Here is a 21,892-nt window from a genome sequence, read left to right as displayed (position 1 = left end):
GGATATAAAGACATTAGGAAACACATACACAATAACACAAAACAAAGAAAGCAGAACTAGAAAAGCATAGTATAAGCATATAGTAGAACAATAAAAGGTCTTCATGTATACAATAATATATGGAAACAGATCCAGAGAGGCAACAGACTGGATTAGTTGTTACAGTATATTTCGTATATTAGAATGTAATTTTTTGTATCTATAATGCTAAAGTATATCTTTTTGTGAATAGTTCTGTTATATGTTAAAATTAGCTCTTTTTATTCATTTTTAAGTTCATAATAATTTTTTTTAATTAAGAAAAATAGCAGAGCACATATTTTAATACTTCTAAAACCTGTAATTGATTTCATCAGTATGAGAACTCCTTCCACAGATGCTAATAACAACCCCTCTACAGTTTAGTAGATGATCTTGGAGAATAACAGCGGCCAAAGATTTCACCCTCCCATAGCCCACCTGGTTATAAGGCTGTCTGTACTTAGTAAGTCAAGTCAGCAAACATTTGTTAAGGACCTACTATGAGCCAGGTACTGTACAAAGGTGGTTACCACACAACAAAAGCCCATCCACAAAGTCTTTCTGTCTAGTTAAGGACTGACAAAGCTTGGACTTCACTAATATTTCAAAAGTTCTGGGTGATTTGCAAGCCATGGTGAAACATCAGGAGAGAACCTTAGTCTGGGGAACTTCCCAGAAATAACTCATGGCCTAGAATTTCCTGTTAGATGAGGGAAATACGTTGCTGGTGATTTAAACACACACACACACACACACACACACACACACACACATAATACTAATCCAATTCAGTCAAAGGGCCACACCTGAGGACCTAGAGGGCCACACATGGCCTCGAGGCCACAGGTTCCCTACCCCTGTGCTAAGAGATTCAGCAGCCAAAATCTCAGGATCATTCAGTATTCCTTATACTAAAATTCTTGCTTTAAATCTCCATTTTTAGTTGTATATGTGTGTGTTGTGTGCATTGTGTGTATGCACATTGGGGTAAGGGGAGAAGAGGAAGCAGATTATGGAAGTTTTCCTGAAGGGGATGTTTCTATGGCACTGAAAGGCAGAGATGTAACAAGCATTTTTCATGTCCTGAGCAATATTCACAAAACATACTAGGGATGAGCTATAATAAAAGTACCATCAAATCAATCTTTTAAGACAAACTCAGATTGGGAGGGGACAGGGGAAACAGAGACTCTAGAACACAGGAAGTCTGTTCCACTCAAGAGGGGGATAAGCTCAGCCTGGTGGGAGGCCACTGGTGAGGAGGAATCAAGAGCATTGAGGTCCCTTGATAGTTTAATTATTCTTTCTAATGAGGTACTAAACTAAGTTATTTCTGTTCTGCTAAAGGAAGGTAAATGTTGACAACATTCTCTGTATTTGGATGTCCAAGGCCAACACCCCAGTCACCCCACCCTAGTTACAGATGGTGAACCATCAGGGTTAGAAACATAGTTTGGGAAATAAGAGAATATAAAGGCTAGTATGAACCATAAGAGCAAAATCAAAGAGTATATGAAGAAAGATCAGGTCCAAAGACTGATCCCATTTCCTGGGAGATTCTCCCCAATAAAAAGGAGAGTCACATGAGAAATGATGGATTCTTGTAAAGTACACCTGAACAGCTGAGGAACCAACTTACCCCTCTATCTATTCACTCCTTTTTCACAAAACAGATACTGTATGTTCCAGTTTAGCTACCCAGAAGTACTTGATCAAGAATTTCTCTGGATCAATAAAATTTAAATCAGGAATTTTCCAACTCATGCTTGGTTATCACATTGTGTAGGAGAAGATATACAAGACTCACAACTTCAAGTATGTCTTCCGTTAGTCCTAGAGCAAATAACCTGGAACCTACAGTAAAGAATGTATCTCAATGCTTCATCGCTAAAGCATTCAAGGCCCAAATCTGAATAAAGACCAGAAAGGAGGTACCATCAGGACAAGAGGCACCCAACTACGCACATAGACACAAAGTAACTTCACCCAAGGAATAAGGCTCACTAATTGGCATAGGTAATCATGACCATTGCTTCAAAATTGTCTCTGATCATTCCTCAAAGGCAAGGGTCTAATCTTTATTTCCATCCCCAAGTGTGGTGCAATGGAAAAGATATTGGACTTGGGAGTCAAGAGGACCTGAGTTCTAATTCCAACCATGCTACTTCCTACATGTGGAACCACGAGTAAATACTTAAATTTCTCTGGGCCTCAGCTTCCTAATAAAATTAAAGGGAGTAGGTGGCCTAGAGACCTATAAAGATCTCTGATAACTCTAAATCTATAATCCAATGATCCCAGCTTTTGTTCCCCCAATTATGTCTACCCAGTCATTTCCCTGGGACACTTAGACTATTACTGTATACATACATGTTACTCAATAAATGCTTAGTGTTCACTCCCTACAATGCAAATTTTTTTGCCATAGTCTTATTCCTGTGCCTACATATTTAATGTGTTTTGCCTTGATGTCATTTTAATTATCTTTAATATTATCATGAAACTTGCAAAACATAGTTCTAAAAGGTAATATAATACTTCATACTTTCATGTTCAATGCAAATGCTAAAAATCTTAAATTATGGGGCTTTATTACCTACTAGTATGCACATGATTAATCAGAATTATAATTGTTTTCTTAGCTTTGGCAAGAACTTTTTATAATTCACATTTTATTCTTATTATTTTTTATACATAACCTGGTACCTTTTGCAATGTCTCTCGACACTTGGAAGTCAGAAGTGATTTATATATAAGAACATTAACTATAATAGAAACAATTGAATATCCCAAAATATTCCCTACTTTGTTCTAGTTTCTGAAGGTGACAGTCTAAGTTTAAGAACAACACTTTAACTTTAGGATTCATCCTTCCAAGAATTAGCTCCCTACAAAGCATTTTTATAAGAATATAAGGATAACATATATGAAAGCCATTTATAACCACAAAATGCCTTATAAATATGTAATCATTATTATTACCATTATTTTCTTCTCTTTGCTTTCATCAGCTATAAATTAGAACTCCATTTAATAACTCTCTAGATCAGACTTGTTCACAATAATCAAGTTAAATACTTGCTAACAAGTAGTCAAGCTGCAGTTTTCTATGCATTAAGAAAGCCATGAACCTGCCCATGGACCAAAGAACATCTGAACCTGCAAAGCCAGTAGTGGTTTGGGCTCACAAAGAGTTCCACTAAGAACACAATTTGTTTTGGAAAGTTTTGTGAGTTTTTTCAATTGTTAGTTGTGATGGATTGGGTTTTTTTGTTTTTGTTTTTGTTTTTTTTTAGTTTATGTAAATGTCAATTCTGCTTAGCAATTTTCAAGTCAATTCAACTGGATATAATCTACATTTTGAAATACATCAAAAAATAAGAATTTTTTAAAGTATGCTTCATACTGATTGAAGGTGTTTATTCTATTTCTAGCAGCAATTTTTAGCCTCCATATGTCAAAGAGCTATAATAGTTTAAGATGCTACACAGGCAGGTAATGAAAGATTCATGACCAGCAAAACATCAGATCAACAAATATTTCTTTATTGTGAGGCTGCTATGTGTGATACACTAAGAGTGGGCTAAGGGATTTGGGAGGAGGGGCAGAAATGAAATGTACTTAAGTACATAGTACATCCTACAGAAAAGCTTGCAATTTAGTTAATCAAGATAAACTCTCCTATACAAAGAAGGACAACTTCTTCAAAATTTCTGGTTAATAGATAGCTACTGTACTTATCTTACACAACTTAATTCATTTCCTATTAAATTACTTCTGTTATTCAACAAGCATTTAGTAAGAGCTACTTTGTTCCAGACGCTGTGCTAAGTTTCTAAGGATACAAAGAAAGGCAAAATGAAGCAAAACAAAACATAACCTGCTCTGAAGGAGCTCATAGTTTAGCATAGAGCATATAATGTTCTAAAAATCACCTTCACATTAAGGATCTCATTTAATCCCCATAATAACCCTGTAAGGTAATCAGGGCCAATATTATCTTAATTTTACAGAGGAGGAAACTGAGGCATAGAAAGGTTATAATTACTTTCCCAAGGACACTGAGCAAGTTAGTGGAAGAACAAAAACTAGACCCTATGGTCTTCTCTAGGATCATGGTCCAGTTCTCTTTGTACTGCCTCCACTCGCTAAACATCTATATAGCAAAAATGGAGCCAGGAAATAAGACTATATTTTAGTTCTGCGACAATAACCCAAAAATGTCAACAAAAAATCATAAAAGAATATGATTATAACTTTCTGAAATAGAACTATTGACTTGGCCTAGGGGAGGAAAGGGCAAAGTATAGGGAGAAGACAATTATCATCATTTGACTATTAAATAAGTCACTGTTTAAGTGTCATCAGCTTCAAGGTTTCCTGCAGAACTGCTCAAAGCAGCATTATAAAAATCGAAGTCTGCCCAGTTTTTTTTAATCTACTGCTACAGAACATAGCTACCTAGCTGCAGCCATCATCTTCCCCCCTAGAGTACCATAACCCCTCTGAGCTATCTGGCAATCTATTTCCCAAAGCTTAGTCCATTCAAATGTCCTTAGCATGATGGAGAGTTCTGGAGTTCAGGTTTTATGACTACCCTAAACATGGGTTCCACAATGATGGGGATCCCATCACTGGGACTATTACTCCATGAGGTGCTGAGCTTGGGCATAACTTATGGTGATGGCTGTTTAATGCACTACACAGGAAGGTTTCCACTTTTCTGCTTTTCATTCCCCTTCAGAGTGAATTGGCCCACCCATTTAAAATGCTTTAGCACATTTCATTTCCTTCAAGTTCAATTGCTAACCCAGGAGAAGCCAGATGCTAGATTTAGGGTGAAGGTGTGGAAGATCATGTACATGATGTGACCCTGACTATTGCCAGTCATCCAGAGACTAACAACAACAACAACAACAACAGTGAAATAATCATGAAGATAATGTTTTTTCATCCTGTTACAGAACATGGCTACCTCACTAGAGTCATCATCTTTCCCCAATGGTACCATAACCCTTATAATATTTGATAATATGTAATATGAATATTAATTATTATTACTATCATCATCATGTTTTCTGAGGCTGTGATTTCATTGGGATAGGAAACTGCCCATAAATAAATTCCTTCTACCAAAGCAGATCTTCAACAGTTCTATACCTTTATCTTAGACAATTACCCAGGGCACTAAACAGTTAAGTGATTTGACCAGGTTCACAACCTGGTGACCTGTGGGTGACAAGAGTAGGACTTGAACCCAGATTTTCCTGATTCTAAGGTCATCTGTCTACCTGCTATAGTCCGCTGTATAATAATAAAGATAGTTATAATCACAAGAAAAATAATAGTAATAATAACAATGATTTAAAATCATGTCATGTTTTACTCCCACAAAGTACTTGTGTAAATATTATCCCACATGACTATTCTACCATGTACAGTTTAGAAACCCAAATCCCCTTCTTCAGTGGAGGAGAAATAAATCTACCGAATGTGTTAATACAAACCTTTCTTTCAATCTCTTCATATGCTTTTTCTTCTTCTGTTTCCTGTCACAGAAAGAAAAAGAAGTAGCAATCAACCATCTTGCAAAGGGTATGTTGGAAAAGGAGCAAAAGCTTTTATTTACACACACACACACACACACACACACACACACCCCTTCCCTTTCTGTTTTCCCCTTCTGGGCTAGTACATCATTGACTATTTTTTCATGGCTCTGGTGGACCCTGCCCTTGCTACTGTATGACCTTGTTGTTGTTTAGTCGTTTTCAGTCATGTCCCGGTCTTCGAGACCTCATTTAGGGTTTTCTTGGCAAAAATCCTAGAGTGGTTTGCCATTCCTCCAGCTCACTTTACAGATGAGGAAACTGAGGCAAACAAGGTTAAGTGACTTGCCCAGGGTCATACAGCTAGTAAGTGTCTGAGGCTAGATTTAAACTCAGTTCTTCCTGACTCCAGGCCCAGAGCTCCTAGATGCTCTGTCTGACTCTTAGAACATTTTATTCAATCATCATTTGGCAAATACTCTTCCCTTCCTCTTCCATTCCTGATTACTACTTAAACATATATTATTTTGAGAACTCTTTAACATGAAAATTTATTTTTAGTACTTCCAGTCCTACAGGGATTCTCACCCCTAAAATCAATGAGAATTTTAGAGTATAGAAGTGACCTGGTTTCAGATATCTCCACATCCCTCCTAGGGTATTGCAAAATTCCCAAGACAAAGTGAAGTTTAAGTAGATAGATAGATAGATAGATAGATAGATAGATAGATAGATAGATATGTTTATGTGTGTATATATGTGGGTATACATACACACACAAACATATACACATCCACATATACCATTTTTGGAAATGGAAGGAAGAGGGTACTTCAAAAGCCACAAATTCAAGTCCATTCAGGAAATATTTATAGAGTACATACTCTGGGCATCACCCTGTACCAGGTTCTATGGAGGATACAAATGATGAAAACCAACACAATTTCAACTCAAGGAGTTTACAGTCTAATAGAAGGGATAAAGGTACACCAATAGTGACTGTACAAGAGAAAATAGGATATGTCAGAAGCAAAGTAAAAATCAAGTGAGTTCAGAGGAAGGATGGATCACATCTGTTTGAGGAAATTCAGGGAAGGTTTTTTAGCAAAGTTAAAGTTTGAACTGGGTGGGTAGGCTGCTTTCTCCTGACACTGAGGAATCCAGTAGAGCATTTGAGCTGTCCATCTGTCCTCCCTCTCTTGAATAGGCAAAGATTATTGGGGCTTCAGGGGAGGGACAGTTCTATAAGATCTAGAGCTGGAAAGCACCATAAAATTATAGATTTAGAGAAGGAAAGAATCTTAAAGGTCCTCTAATCCAACTCCCTCATTTTACAAACAAGGAAACTGAGACCCAAAGAGTAACTTGCCCAAGGCCTTATCATGATTTGGATCTGGATTCTCTTATTCCAACTCTAGTGTTTTTTTTTCCATTATATCACAATATCTTCAGGAAAAGAAAATAGCTTGAATAAAAGCATGGAGCCAAGAAAGTGAGGAGTGTGTTTGAGCCATTCAGATTTGTGAGAGCATATAGAATTAAGGGGTTAGAGCCAAACATATCTAAAACCAAGACGTTTGCCTCTCTAAACTCACCCTTCCACTTCCCTATTTCAGTCAAGTCTTCCAAGTTTGTTACCTTTTTTATTCATCCCACATATCCAATCAGTTACCAAATCTTGTCTTTCTACCTCCATAACATCTCTTACATCAAACTCCCTCTGTTGACAGCCACCACCTTCATTCATCATTTCCTGCCTGTACTATGACAATGGCCTACTAATGGTCTACCAAAAGCCTCTTCTCTCTCTGATCAATACTCCACATTGCTGCCAAAGTGACTATCCTTAAATGTAAATGTTACCATGTCACTCTCCACCTTGGGCAAGTCACAATCTCTCTAGGTCTCATTTTCCTCAACTGTAAAATAAAGAGTCAAATGAGATGACCACTAGGGTCCTTTCCAATCTAAATTTATAATCCTATTGTAGAGAGGTTCAAATCCCATTGCATAAGATTTTCTTCATTGTTGGAATCTGATTATTCAATGATCTGCACTTGTATGATGGGTGAGTTAGTGAGAGCTTGGGAAGACAGAACTCTTGACCAGCTTCTCTACAAGTCACCTTCTTCCCAGAATCATTCATCCAACCTGTCTGTCTCTGTCTGTCTCTCTCTAAGTAAAAATTTGTTGCTTGTTTGATATTTCAATTTCAGAAATATCTCCTTTTTCTTATATTCTGCAGTCAAGCAAATCTAAATACAAAGAATTAGAGGCTAACAAATCTCATCTTCTTTTCTTCCGATTTGCTTTCAAGCATTCAATTAAATTAAAATTGTGTGTGATAAATGCAATTAAAAATGAGTAAAAAGAAAAAACACAAATGTTTTCATTTTTATTACCTCGCAGTTGGGTTGTTCAAATCAGTTAATTAATGAATGCTGACAACATTCAATTCAGAAGTTGAAAAAAAAAGTATTCCTCAAGGTCAGAGCACCATCAGAAGTTGAGAGGACAGGGTAATTAGATACTGAAGGCATTCTCAAGATGAAAAGATATGTGAAAAATAAGTACTATATTTGCTTCTCTAAAAATTCCCAAAAAATCATGGCACTTTATCTGTGTCTGTGTCATAGACATACAGAGTAGTCAAAAAAGAACCCACTTGCCGTTAGGTCCTGCTTTTTCTGACCACAACCTGGACTCCCATTTCAATAGCTCTTTTGTTCTATAGAACTTGAAATATTGTCAAAGAATGATTGAACTGAAACATTCGGCTGACTCATTAGAAACATGATAAATGAAATAAATAAAAATAGCCATCATGGTGCAGCTCTACATGGTAGTTATCATTATATATCCATTGTACAAGTAAGCTGAGTGAATTAAGGAACTTACTCAAAGTCACATAACTCAATTCAATAAATATAGGAGTTTTCAGTGAAATACAAGCTTCTTGCAGAATGATACCAATTTCTTTCTTGTTTTTGTAGCTGCACAGAGTAGCACAGTGCCACACACATGCTCAAATAAATCTATGATCTCATTAGTCTGGATGCTTGCTTCAGTAACGGATACGGGAAGCTTTATCTGTCCATGCCTGTGTCTTCCCATAGTTCACAACAGGCGGTTCAACAATTGTACTAGAGAACATTTTCCCTTACTCCTGACAGTGTGAAGACACCAGTGGGGCACTCAAACTGTCCATGTGTTATTTCTTTAGCCAGAAATTCAGCTCCTCTTCTCTTCTTATCATACATTTTTCTGACATTATCTCTTACTCTTGCTCTTCTTCAAAGATTCTCATTGGTTATTTGTTTCTCCTACCCACCATATACCTTTCCTTCACTTTTTGTACAATTCATTTTCAAGTCTTTAGAAATGGTTGTGTTCCAAGGCTTGAAGTCATATAACACCACTGATAAAACATTGGTTTGAAAAGATGGGCCTTTGTTTCTGAAATGTTGTTTCCTTAAAGCAATCTGCTCACTGGCTCTCCTCCCTCTGTTTATTATATATATAGTTGGCTAAGTTTTACAGGTTTTCCATTTAATTTTATGCTATCATCTGGGTAATATATATTCTTCATCCACTTGTCTTTCCTGGGTAGATAGCCAGGCAAAACTCTTTTCAGGAATTACAGATCTCTCCCAGGAGCCTCTACAATGCTCTAGGGCTTGTTGCTACTAGCACAATGTCATCTGCAAACAACAGCATCTGGAGGACCTACACTGACAGTGGGAAGCTAGATTATACTTCTTAATATTACTCTGATATCTTACTTCTTGCCCTAATCATTGGCAGGAAATCCTCCTTCAATTAGGACTGCCATTCTGAATCTCTTCCACCCAGTGGCAAACACTTTTGTTGAGCATAGATATCCCTCTTTTATACCTCTTCTGATATTTATGATAAGCTGTTGTTGCTGTTCAGTGACTTGTCCAGACTCACACAACTGGTAAGTGTTGATGCCAAATTTGAATTTAGGTCTTCTGGACTCAAAGTCTAGTGTTCTATCCACTGTACCACCTCGCTGCCCAAATTTATGATCAGAGGGTTATTGAATTTTTGATGTTATATCTTTCAAATAAACTTAAATGATTATGATGTATGAATGAAAGACACCTTGGAAGAGGTATTTTGCTCTATTGAATTAAATGCTGATTTTTCCCTAATCAACAAAATAAATCTTCCAATAAATTGCATGATAGTAAAGTTGAGTTTGATATTTTATATTACTTGTGAAAGACTGCCTCTTCCCTACTAATACCCTCATCAAAAATGGCTCATATTCATGTAGAAATAAGTCTCATAAAGACTCACATAAGGCATCTTGCACATAGTAGGTTTGTTGAATTGAATAGCTAGGCACCATGGGGAATTTTTTTAAAAATAAGGAGAAACAAGGTTCCTGCTTCCCTTAATTCAGTCAGTCAAAAAAATCTTTATTAAACATTCAATTTAATACACTGAGAAACTTATTATTCAAGACACTGAGAGAACTATCCCTACTTTCATAGAACTTGCAGGCATCATCACCATTATTACAGGAGAACAAGACACAAACATTAGGTCACACTATGGTACAGAATGTTGCCCAAGAAGTGCTACGTGAACATTATTACCACTAAGGGATGTGGTTCAGAATTAGATTTATGAAGGAGGTATCCCTGGAGCTGTCATTAAAGGATAGGTAGATATCCAGAAGGCAAAGAGGGGAGCAAGAGGACACTCTAGGCCTCAGGAACAGCATGAACAAAGTCAAGAAGCTTGAGCAGCACAGGGTTTGTCTGGAGCAAAGAGTACAATTTGGCTAGAGTATACATTGCATGAAGTAGAATATTATAAGGTTAAAAAGGCAAGGTTATGCCCTATTAGGAAGGTCTCAAATTTCAGGCACAGGAGTTTGAACTGTACTTATTTTAAAATGGGGAACCACTAACAATCTTTGAGAAGAAGAATAAGGCCAGAACCGTGTATTAGCAAAATTAATCTGGCACTGATATGAAGGATGGAGTAGAAGAGGAAGAAATTAGAGGTGGGAAGACTTATGAGGAGGCCTTGTACCAGAGTGGTATGAGTGCAGATAGAAAGGAACTGACAAATGTTAGAAGTGCTTCAAGGATGGGATCAACATGAACCTGACAACTGATTAGACATGAAGGGTAAGGAGAAATGTAAAACTCAGAGATAACTCCAAGATTTCAAACACAAGAGACTGATTACATTGGGAACCACTGACAAAGATAGTAGAGTCAGAAAAAAACAAATTTAAAGGGAAAGATTTATAAGCTTTGTTTCAGACATGATAAGTTTTAGGTATATTTGAGATATCCAAGGGCAGGCAGTTGGAAACATGGAGCAGCTTGGTGATACAGTGGATACAGTGCTGGGCCTAGAATCAGAAACACCTGAGTTCAAACCCGACCTCAAATACTAGTAGCTGTGTGATGCTGGAAAAGTCACTTAACTCCTATTAGCCTCAGTTTCCTCTCCTGTGAAATAGGGATAATAATATTTATAATAGTAATTATTATTATATAAAATAATTTTATATTATTTGTGAAGACTGCCTCTTCCCAACTAAATAAATAATAATTATAAAGTGCTTGTGTCTGGCACATAGGAAATGCTGGATAAATGTTAGTTATTATTATTATCCTCATCATCATTATCATATATTTAGAACTGGAAAGGACCTTAGAGATGATCTAGAGCAACTCCATCATTTTAGACGTAAAAAAACTAAAATCCAGAAGGTCTAAGTGATTTTTCCAAGGTCACATATATTGAGTGGCATAGCCAAGATTTGAACCTAGTTCTTCAGATTCTAGATTTTGTATTCTTCTTACAATATTGCATTACTACCACAATAGATCTGGACCTTGAAAGAACTCAGTGGTAGAAATACCAATTTGGAAGTCATGTACCTAGGAGGGACTACTCAAGTAATGAGAATGAATGAGAAAGTGAAGGGAAAGAATATAAAGAGAAAATAAAAGAAGCCTTGGGACAGAGCCTTGGAGGATGCTCATCTAAAGATGTCAGAAAGAACATTAACAGGCAGAAAAAGAGGCAAAGAAGGGGAAGAGTTCAGAGAACCAGAAAAATAAATTAATTCTGAACCTAAGAAAAGAAATAGCATTCCTAAAGGAAGAATAATCCACCATTGTCAAAAGTATGAGTAGCCAAGGGCTTTGAGGACGGAAGGGGACGGGAGGAGGGACTGAGATGGGGCGAACCATTGGTTTAATTATTTAGTCACTGGCAAACTTTAGAGGAACAATACTCAGTGTAATGATGGAACTAGAAACCGTGATTGCATTAGATTGAGGATAGCAATGAGGAAATTGAGGCAGTGGGTGCAAATGATTTTTTTTAAAAAAGACATTTGATAATAAAAGATTAAGTGAAGTGAGAGATGAGATGATGGTTGAAAGTATCAAATGGATCAGAGGGACTGTGGAAAGGAAAAGTAACCTGTAAAGAAAGGAGGAATTGAAGATGCACAAGAGAGGCAAATTGATTAACAGAACAGAATCTTAGAGGTGGAAGGTGGAAATGGGATCAAGGAGAATGGGAAAGTGATTAATCTTCAGAAGAAGTTTGGATACCTGTCTCTTCTGTAACTAGAAGGAAAGATAAAAAGACTGGGTGCTGATACTAAGAAGTTTTAAGTGAAGGAATTTAAGGTAATTTCTGCTAGGCTTCAATTTTCTCAGTGAAACTGAAGTCTAAACCATCTACTATTAAGTGTAGTATGTTATACTTGGGGATTCATGGACAGAGGGAAAAATTTGGAAAAGTTATTCAGAATAAAGAAATAAGGAGTTGATAAGAGTAGAGCAGGACTGTCAAGAAGCAGTTGAGGGGCCAGCTAAGGTTATGCACCATAAATCTGCATTGGACAAAATAACTTCAATTTCATTATTTTCTCTAGCATGCTTAACAACCCAGTAATTACTGGTGTTCAGTCATTTCATCTTCATGACCCTGTCTTGTGTTTTCTTGGCAAAGATACTAAAGTGGTTTGCATTTCCTTCTCCAGCTCATTTTACAGATGAGGAAACTGAGGCAAACAGGGTTAAGTGACTTGCCCAGGGTCACACAGTTAGTAAGTGTCTGAGTTCATATTTGAATTCAGATCTTCCTGACTCCAGGCCTAGCACTCTATCCACTGTATCACCTAGTTTCCCTGCAACCCAGTAGGAGGAATAGAGAAATCAATTGCTTGGAATTCCCCTGGGAACAAATATCCATAATGCTAAAGCTATGACTTCCAGCCATCTCCACAGCATATCATCTATATTCCACCAAACTTTGAACTTTGTACATCAGCTACTCCTAGGACTCCAGACTCTGATGAACGAGCTTTCTTTCTTGACAAGATCCAGGCCTTCACAAGTTTTCCTGGCCATCCCCACAACATGCTGCCAAATCTGTTTACCCCTCCTCTTTTTCAGCCCACCTTTGTGTATTGTCTTACCCCCATTTGAACGCAAGCTTTTTGAGGACAGGTCTGGACTTGTTTGCCTATATTTATATTGCCAGTGCTTAGCACAGTGCCTGGCACATCCTTTCTATCTATAACATACAGCTGAATGGACAGCTTATTGAGTTAGTCCATCAACATAACTTGGACAAGAACAGCAGATGGACAATACTGAGCCCAGAACATAGTAGAAGGGAAAGAATGAAATGGATTGCTGTGGGAAACTGTCCAGTGCTTTCAATGATCACAAGGGGCTTGTTACATAAATATATACATACATGTACCAATAATCTTCTGGTGATGTTCTAAGGCTATAAAGCATAGGCTACCATGACATAAGAGGAACTAAAATTACAAATAACTCAAACGAAAATGTAAAGATGTATGGTGGAGATAACCAGGTTGCATCATGCAACAATGATTTGGACTAGAGAAGTGGATTAAAAGACTTTGTTAAGGGTATGTGTCACCAGTAAAAGAAATAGGGTAACTATGTAATGTCAATGAGAAACAGTAGATGGACCAGCCAAGTGGTATGTTGGAAGCCCTGAAATACAAAAGGAATACTAAAGAGAAAGGCTTCCAGTGCTAGGTAGTTTCTCTATAGAAAGTGTGTGGAGGGAATCCTCATAAAGTTTATCCTTATAGAGTCTAGTTAGGCACAATGACATGGATGATCCCTTTCTAATACTAGGTAGGTATTTCGTTCTATTAGCATGCCAGGGATATCATTGCTCTCCTATCATTTGTTAGGTTAGTTGGTTTTGGTCTTATATTCAAAAGCAAAAAAAAAAATAACCTTGAGAATCTTAGAAATAAAATAAGAAAAAATAACACCCCAAGAAGAAGAAATTCTATTTTTTAGCCATATTAGTTCTGTATCTATTTAAATAAAGCTATGCTTCATCAAGAGTAGGTCTTCTCTGAAGGAAACAATTTGGTCTCATTACTTCATGGAATCTCACAGGAATTCTGTCAGTGACACACTGGTGAGACTAAAATGCCTGGATTTGGTAGCACAACTTTAAAAGATACAGACACAAACCATGAAGTATAATGGTGAATTAGAAGTCTTTACACTTGCTTCTACTGCCACCTACAGAGCATATCCAATTCAGACTCACAGGACATCAGCTCCATTTACACAGCCTTCTATAAACACAAAACTAACTAAATGTAGGATTTAAATCTGGAAGGGACATTAGAGATCATCTTGTTAAACCCCCTCATCTTAAAAGGACGAAAACTTTAGCTCAGAGAGGGATAACAATTTGTTCAAGGTCACAGAGGTAGTAAGTAGCAGAATTAGTGTATGGGCCCAAATTTTCTGACACCAGAGCTGATACCTCAGTATACCACATTACATCTGTGCTAGACCTCTAAGCCTGCTGGGATATTTCACCTATCTTGACTAAACAGGATGCAAAGGAGGGACAAGAATCCTTGCAGTCCTTAACCTCAAGTTTGCAGTCCAGTAGGAAAGGTGAGAACACGGATACATACAAATATATTGTAATATAAAATAAAAGATAAATACCTAAGGAATAAAAATCAGTGAACCAAAAGTTCTGAAACAAGGATGACTCATTAGTGATTAGGGCAGCTCAGGAAAGACCACTGTAGATGGGTTACATTGGATCTGTGTCTTAGAGGATTTCTACAAAGATGGAAGGGAAGGAATTTCAAGTACAAGGAATGGCTTTGAACAAAAACACACACACAAAATACAGGAAAGACAGAGTGATGCTCATTTGTAAAAGGCTATGATTGCCAGGCTAAGGAGTCTGACTTTTATTCAGTAGGAACCACTGAAGGGTTTTGAGCAGTAGAGTTGGCATAGTCTGGTCTGTGCATCAGTAGGATTAATCTGGAAGGGGTGTAAAGGACAGATTGGAGGTGGGGAGAGACTCTGGGCAGAGAAACCAATTCAAAAAGATTAGTCAAAGTAAGAAGCAGTGAGGATCTGTACCGGAATGATGATAGTGGGAATGGAAAGGAACAAAATTCTAGAGATCTTAGGGCGATAAAATTGGCAGAACTTAGCAAGTGATTGGATAAAAGAGGTTAAAAAAAATAGGGAAAATTCATCCAGAAGTTTTGACTGTGTGTAAGTGGTTAAAAAATGTTGATTAGCAATAGTTTCACAGATAATGTCAATTATTTTAAGAAATAAAATCAGAGATTATACAGAAAGAAGCACAGTATAGTAAATAGTGAATCAGGAATACCTGGGCTTGCATCCTTCCTCAGACACTTACTAATGATATAAACCTAGGAAAATCATGTAACCTCTCCGTGTCCATTTTCCCATCTGTAAAATGGAGATAATAATAGCATCTACCTCACAAGGTTATTATGAAAATCAAATGAGATAATATAAGTAAAGTGTTTTGTTAACTTTAAAGGGCTATATAAATGTGAGCTATTATTATGAGAATTAAGACAGATTCCCTGTACCACTAAGGATTATTTATGCACAGATATTTTACACACTAAAGGAGTTATGTCCTAGAAATCTAATTACCAAGGGCAAAAATATATGTAGAAATGAAATACTGTGTTTCCAATCCTATGCTAACTTTTATTCTCAAACCTGTAATTTGACTCTTATTCTTTCTAACCTGTATCCTCCCCCATATAGATAAGTGCATTTGATAATTAATAATTGATAAGACATTCCCATATGCTCTAGAATGTTAAGAAAAAGAAACGAACTTACCTTGGTATCAAGGTGACTGATTATGTCAAAAATATCTTCATCATCTTTAATCTCTTCAGCTGGTCTCTAGAGGAAAAAAATTGTCATCAGGTAAATACATCTATATTTAAAATGTCAATATCAAAAAAAAATTCAATAGAATTTGTGATATAATATGACTTAGGGTTTTTTGTTTTAATTGAGGTTGTTACCTCAACTACACACTCAGATTACAGGATGTAGAAGTAGAAGAGACCCTGAAGATCATCCAATCCCACCCTCTTTCATTTTATAAAAACTGAAAACCAGGGAGATCAAATTACTTGCCCAAAGTCACATAGATAGTGACAGTATCAGGATTTGAACTCAGGTCCTTGGACTTAGAGTCCAACAGTCTATTACGCATCTGGTTCTACCAATGAATTACTGTCTGACAAGAATGTTTGAAGAAAACTTAAGAGGGAGTGTATATATACATATAATAAGGCCTTAGTGAGGGTAGGATTTAAGAAGTGAACAAATGACTAAGAAGATGATGTCTTAAGAAAGAGGACTTAGCTTTCCTTGAATCATGGTCCAAAATACAGAAATGACAAGTTAGAGCTTATCTAAGGAGGACTAAGAATTTGCATGAAGATTGGCTGATGTGACTTAGAAGGCGGCAAACTGAAATCAGATGGGCAGAGAGAACAGCAAGGAAGAAGAAGACCAGATACCACACAGAGCAGCAGAATAGCAATGGAGAGTCTCAGTAATTCAAAGGATGTAATGATATGGAAAAAGAGTAAGAACTTTTATCAGTGCAATGACCATCCATGATTCCAGATGATTGATATTGAAGCATGCTCTCTACCTTCTGACAGAAAGGTGATGGATTCAGGGTGCAGAATAAGACTTTTTTTAACATGGCTAATGAGGGGGATTTATTTTGCCTCACTATGCATATTACATGGAATTTATTTTTTCTTTCTTTACCCAATGGGATGGGGGATGGGAGGGAGAGAAAATAGATTTATGTTAATTTTTAAATAAAATTTAATTTAAAAAAAAAGAAACAGTATGGTGAAGGAAAAGAGAACCAACCTGGGAATCAAATTATCTGAGTTCAAGTCCAAAAGTTGCCCAAGGTCACATGACTATCAAGTGGGCAAACCACTCCCCTCCCCTAGCCTCAGATCCCTTATTTATAAAATGAGCAAGTGGGACCAGATGGTTTCTAAGATACCTCACATCTCTAAAGGTTTATGAGCTTATTATAATTCTTCAGCAAGTTATAATTTAGCTATTTCACTTGGTGTCTGCTTAAGAACTCAACCAAGTAACTTTGTTCTCTTCCTCCTTTAGACAACATTTGCTGAGTCTTCCATCTTCTTGAAATACTTGGCTGATTGTATTACTGTCACGCCAGTCTATCAGTTCTCTTCTCATTGATCTTTTTCCCATCCTTCATAGCCTTGTCAGGTGTTTCTGATGGTGAGAGAATGATGTTGATAGACTTTTCTGGTGCAACACAATGCAACTCCCTAACTGGGGAAGTGGAACTCACCTCCTCTATTGAGATAAGCCTGGTTATCTCTTAGAGCTACTGATACCTACTGTATGACCCAAGTGTTTTATAGGAGGTAACTAATTTTGCATTTAAAAATAAAAGGAAAAACAACCATAACCTACAAATTCTGGATGTCTGGTAATTCAAACAGGACCAAACAGAAATATAAGTAACACATTGGTTGGTTGTTATCCTTCATTCTCAAAGAGGACCAAAATGACATCACTATGTTAGAGTCAAGTTATAGTGCGTCCAATTGTGGCTGATCAGACCAATATGAGCTTGGAATGCTCTACCACAGGTCAGGCACAAATAGTCCACGTGAACATTTGGGGTGGATTCTCTCAATTTGCACATTTCACATTTCTTTTGAGCTGCCTCAGTTCTGCTTTGCTCACAGAACACAACACCTTCTTCGGTGAGAGCATGCTATGCTAGGCAGTCCTGTGCCAGCAGAGACAGGGACAGCTCCCATGTCATGCAATCAATTCCAAAGTTCTTCAGAGAGACTTTGACAGTGTCCTTGTATTGTTTCATCTGACTTCCTCCATGTGAGCACTTGCCTTGTGAGTTCTCTGTAAAATAATCTTTTAGGCAAGCATACATTTGGCATTTGAATAACGTGACCAGCCCATTGGAATCACACTCTCAATAGTAGAGTTTGAATGCTTGGCAGTTTAATTTGAGAAAAGCCCTCAATGTCTGGTATCTTATCCTGCCAGGTGATCTTCAGAATCTTCCTAAGACAATTCAAATGGAAGGGATTCAGTTTCCTAGCATGGTGCTGGTATACTGTCCAGGTTTCTCAGGCATACATCAATGAGGTCAGCATAATGGCTCTGTAGACCTTCAGTTTGGTAGGTAGTCTAATACATACCTTCTGTGAGAAGGGGGAATCTCCGTTATTTAACGCCTATGTGACAGTGGGAATGTTATTTAATGTTCCCCACCTAGGGTTCAGTTTCCTCAGCAGAAAGAAGGAGCTGACCTCAAGCTCTAGGAAACCTAGTTCTCACTCCTTTGATTAAGGGAGGTAGAGTATTAAGTGGAACAAGTCTTGGACCTGAAGTCAGGAGACACTTGGTTCTAAATTCTATTTCCAGCACTCATTATCTGGGTGACCATGAGCAAGTTACTTAACCTTTATGACACTCACTGCCCAGAAGCCAACCTGGTGATGACGAGACTCCCTTAACTCAACTAGACTTGTTTTCAGACGTAACATACCAGCACTGAACCAACACTTAAGGATTTGCCATCTTAGTAGTATCTACCAGCACTTATACTCTTCTTTCATAGCCTTCAACCCAGGCTTCTATCTGCCTGTACCACAGCTTCTTAATCTGTAAAATGAGGGGGCTGGACTAGATGGCCCCTGTGGTCCTTTTCAGCTCTACATTTATGATCCTATGTCACCGGAAGGCATAGAAGTCCAATGTTAGTGGAAGTTTATTGATATTAGGGGAAGGTAAACTAGTATCACAAAAGGTCATAGCCTTCAGGACTATCTACCCTGATTTCCCTCAATTTGCTGTTTTGAGGAAAATGAGGGTTCAGGATGTTAAGTGACTTGCCTAGTGTCACACAGCTAATGAAAGGCAGAGCCACGATTTGAATCTAGTTTTCTGACTCTAAGTCCCATGCTCTTTCTTCCACACAATAGTATTATTAAATAAAAACTAAATGTCATTGCTTGAAGAGAATAAAAGCAGAAATAGCAACTGATGACATAATCTGCCTATATAGGTCTGATACTCTATATATCAAACAGTAATGATTATAGGTTGAGGGGAGAGGGAGGAGAGTAAGGAACCCCATATCAAGGCCAAAGACAGATGAAAGGCTAAAATAAACTGTTCTTCAGAAAGTTCTTTTCTAAAAGTGTAAAAGAATACAGCAGCTCAGAAAGAGATGAAATTAAAGGCCAAGTATAATCAAAATCAAAGGAGATGACTGTGGAAAAAAAGTATTCCCATCATACAGTAGCAAAAAGACTCATTCCGTCCTGATTTTATAGCCTACAGTTTCAATCCCTAACAACTTTTCCATTTACTTTCATTACATTTTCTAGGAAAACAAGATTTGTACTCCATCCACCAAACAAAAAGGGACAAGAGGCCTTTTAGTGTCTTTGAAGTCTTAGCACTGTTTGTTAGATGAACCACCAAGATCACTCAGTTGATGTAGGATGTAATTTTTCTGAGAACAATTTGCACTCTCTCCATCACGGTGCCTTCTTCCTCAACTTATTATGCGCCTAAAAGTTATGGGACTCTTAGAGGTCTCACATAATCAGGTGTTCATGTTAATTTATTTAGGAGTTTTGAGTGGGGAGGGGTTTACAGAATAAATTTATTTTCAGGGAATGGCTTTTTAGGTTTTTTAATTTTTTATAGCATTTTTTTATGTCACCTTCATTTCTAAACATGTCCCTCCCTCCTTCCTTACCTAAAGAGCTAAGTTATCCCTTCTAATAATAAAAAGTAGTAATTAAAAAAATATTAAATACAAATATCACAATATTAGTAATCACAATATTTGCATTACTCTGCACCCTAAATCCCCCACCTATGCAAAGAAAGAAAAGAGGTGTGTTTTCTCATCTCTTCTTTGGGGCCAGGTTTGGTGATTATAATTACACAACATTCAGTTTAAGAGGTTTTTGCTCCTTCCATTGATATTAGTACAGTAATGGACATTGTTTCCTGGTTGTGCTTAATTCATTTACTTTGTATCAATGCGCATCTTCCCATGCTTCTCTGTACTTTTTACACAGTCATCCTTTCTTATGGTAATAATATTCCACCCCATTCCTGTACCACTATTCATCATTTAGCCCAAACAAAGGGCATCATTTTGTTCCTAGTTCTTGGTTACCACAAAAAATTACTGCCATGTGTATTTTGTTATATATGGGGCCTTTCTCTTTGACTTCCTTATGCCTAGCGGTGGAATTTAACTGGCATTAAAAAAGAGACATTACCATCTGCTTACTTCACCCTAAGGACCATAGGACCTTTCCATTTGGCTTGTAGATGAAACCTTCTATGAATATATACATACATATATATATATTGTCTCCCCCATTACAATGTGAGCTCCCTGATAGTGGAGACTGTCTACCTTTCTGTTTGTATCCCCACTACTTAACACAGTGTTTTACACAGAGTAAGAGCTTAATAAATGCTTTATTTAGTCATTCATTCATTCTAGGTCAAGAGTATGAATGGGATTGGCTTTTAATACTAGGAACTCTCAAGCATTAGGGCAAATCTTCGAAAAATTGTGAGGAAAGCAAAGGGTATTATAGAATTCAACTATTGGTAGTAAGAGGTCTATTGAGAGAAAGCTAAGTGACTAAAGCTTGAGGAAGATGGGAAAGACTGAAATATTTATATATACACACACATATATGTGTATATATATATATATCATTACTGACATAATAAATGATATATATGTGAAAGATTTCAATCTTTCCCTTCTTCCATACATACACATATATGTGTGGAAGATAAATATTATATTCATAATATTACTTCCATAAGAAATGATATATTAAACATTTCAGTCTTTCCATATATACGTGTGTGTGTGTGTGTGTGTGTATGTGTGTGTGTGTGTGTGTAAAATAAAGACCTACCATATTGGGAGTAGCTGGGGGGAAAAATAATTTTATACTAGAGCCAGAAAAATTGAGTAATTTCCAGAATCAGAGGTGCAAGGTCAGAATTTATGATTAATAGGCATCTTGGAATGTCAGGGCAACTAATTCCTCCAGCTACTGATGACTGATCTGTAAAAGCAGAGTTTCTGACACCCTCTGCCCCCACGAGGCTAAGGGAACAGACACCAATGGGAACTGCCCCCCTTTTCCCTATAAGGCCACAAGTATTTCTAGAAATGACTTGTAGTTGTCAGGAGGAAAATTGTAAGGCCCTGGAGTTGAACGGGGTGTGGGGGGGGGGGGGGGAGGGTGGGGATGGGGGGAGGCAGAGCTAATGGCTGTAGATTTAATGCTTCAAAATAGAGCTATTTGCCATCTCAGATTAAATGTGAGATTACAGGATGCAATTGAGCCTGGCTAAAGAAATACAATCTGCTCTTTTTTGTTTAGAAAAACCTTAGTTTTGGCCCTTATTCTTGTACACTTCTAAAACGGGTGTTAAATCATTCTGATTTATGCTGTGATGGAAGAGTATAAGTGTACTCCAACTTAAGTGTGCTCCTTACTGAGTACTGCAATCCTCTGGGCTTTGGCGTATATTATACATATTTATAACGTAATGTCAGCTGTTATGCTGGCATATTGGATTTAGGGGAGATTCTGCTTTCTTGAGCTCCTTTCTTACAGTGCCTTGCATTTAAGAAGCACTCGATAAATATTTACTAAATCTGAATTCTATCTCAAAAGCTCTACTATTGGCTTCATAAATGTATTCTTTGGGTATTTAAAGCCCATAATATGGCATTACCGAAAGGAGTCACAAAGCTACACTTGAAAAAATGCTATAGACTCCAGAGCTACAAGTGACCTTAGACCTTGGACCTAGTTCCACCCTTGCTTGTACAGTTGGGCAAAT

At 37.3% G+C, this 21,892-nt stretch overlaps 1 protein-coding gene across 1 annotated transcript in view; it reads right to left on the bottom strand.

Moving 5' to 3' along the window:
- DCDC2C (doublecortin domain containing 2C) overlaps nucleotides 1-21,892 on the bottom strand; it is a 147,506-nt gene that overhangs the window by 19,414 nt on the left and 106,200 nt on the right. The window contains exons 9-10 of the mRNA XM_027840359.1: nucleotides 15,782-15,847; nucleotides 5,529-5,570 (exon numbers count right to left, since the gene is read on the bottom strand). Coding sequence (XP_027696160.1) covers nucleotides 5,529-5,570; nucleotides 15,782-15,847 — 108 coding nt within the window. The remainder of the gene's footprint in view (nucleotides 1-5,528; nucleotides 5,571-15,781; nucleotides 15,848-21,892) is intronic.

This window comes from Vombatus ursinus, unplaced genomic scaffold, assembly GCF_900497805.2.
Source record: "Vombatus ursinus unplaced genomic scaffold, bare-nosed wombat genome assembly UNPS02014841.1, whole genome shotgun sequence".
In the NCBI taxonomy this organism is placed as follows: domain Eukaryota; kingdom Metazoa; phylum Chordata; class Mammalia; order Diprotodontia; family Vombatidae; genus Vombatus; species Vombatus ursinus.
Note: the sequence above shows the minus strand (reverse complement) of the source record. Positions and strands in the feature narration are given on the sequence as shown.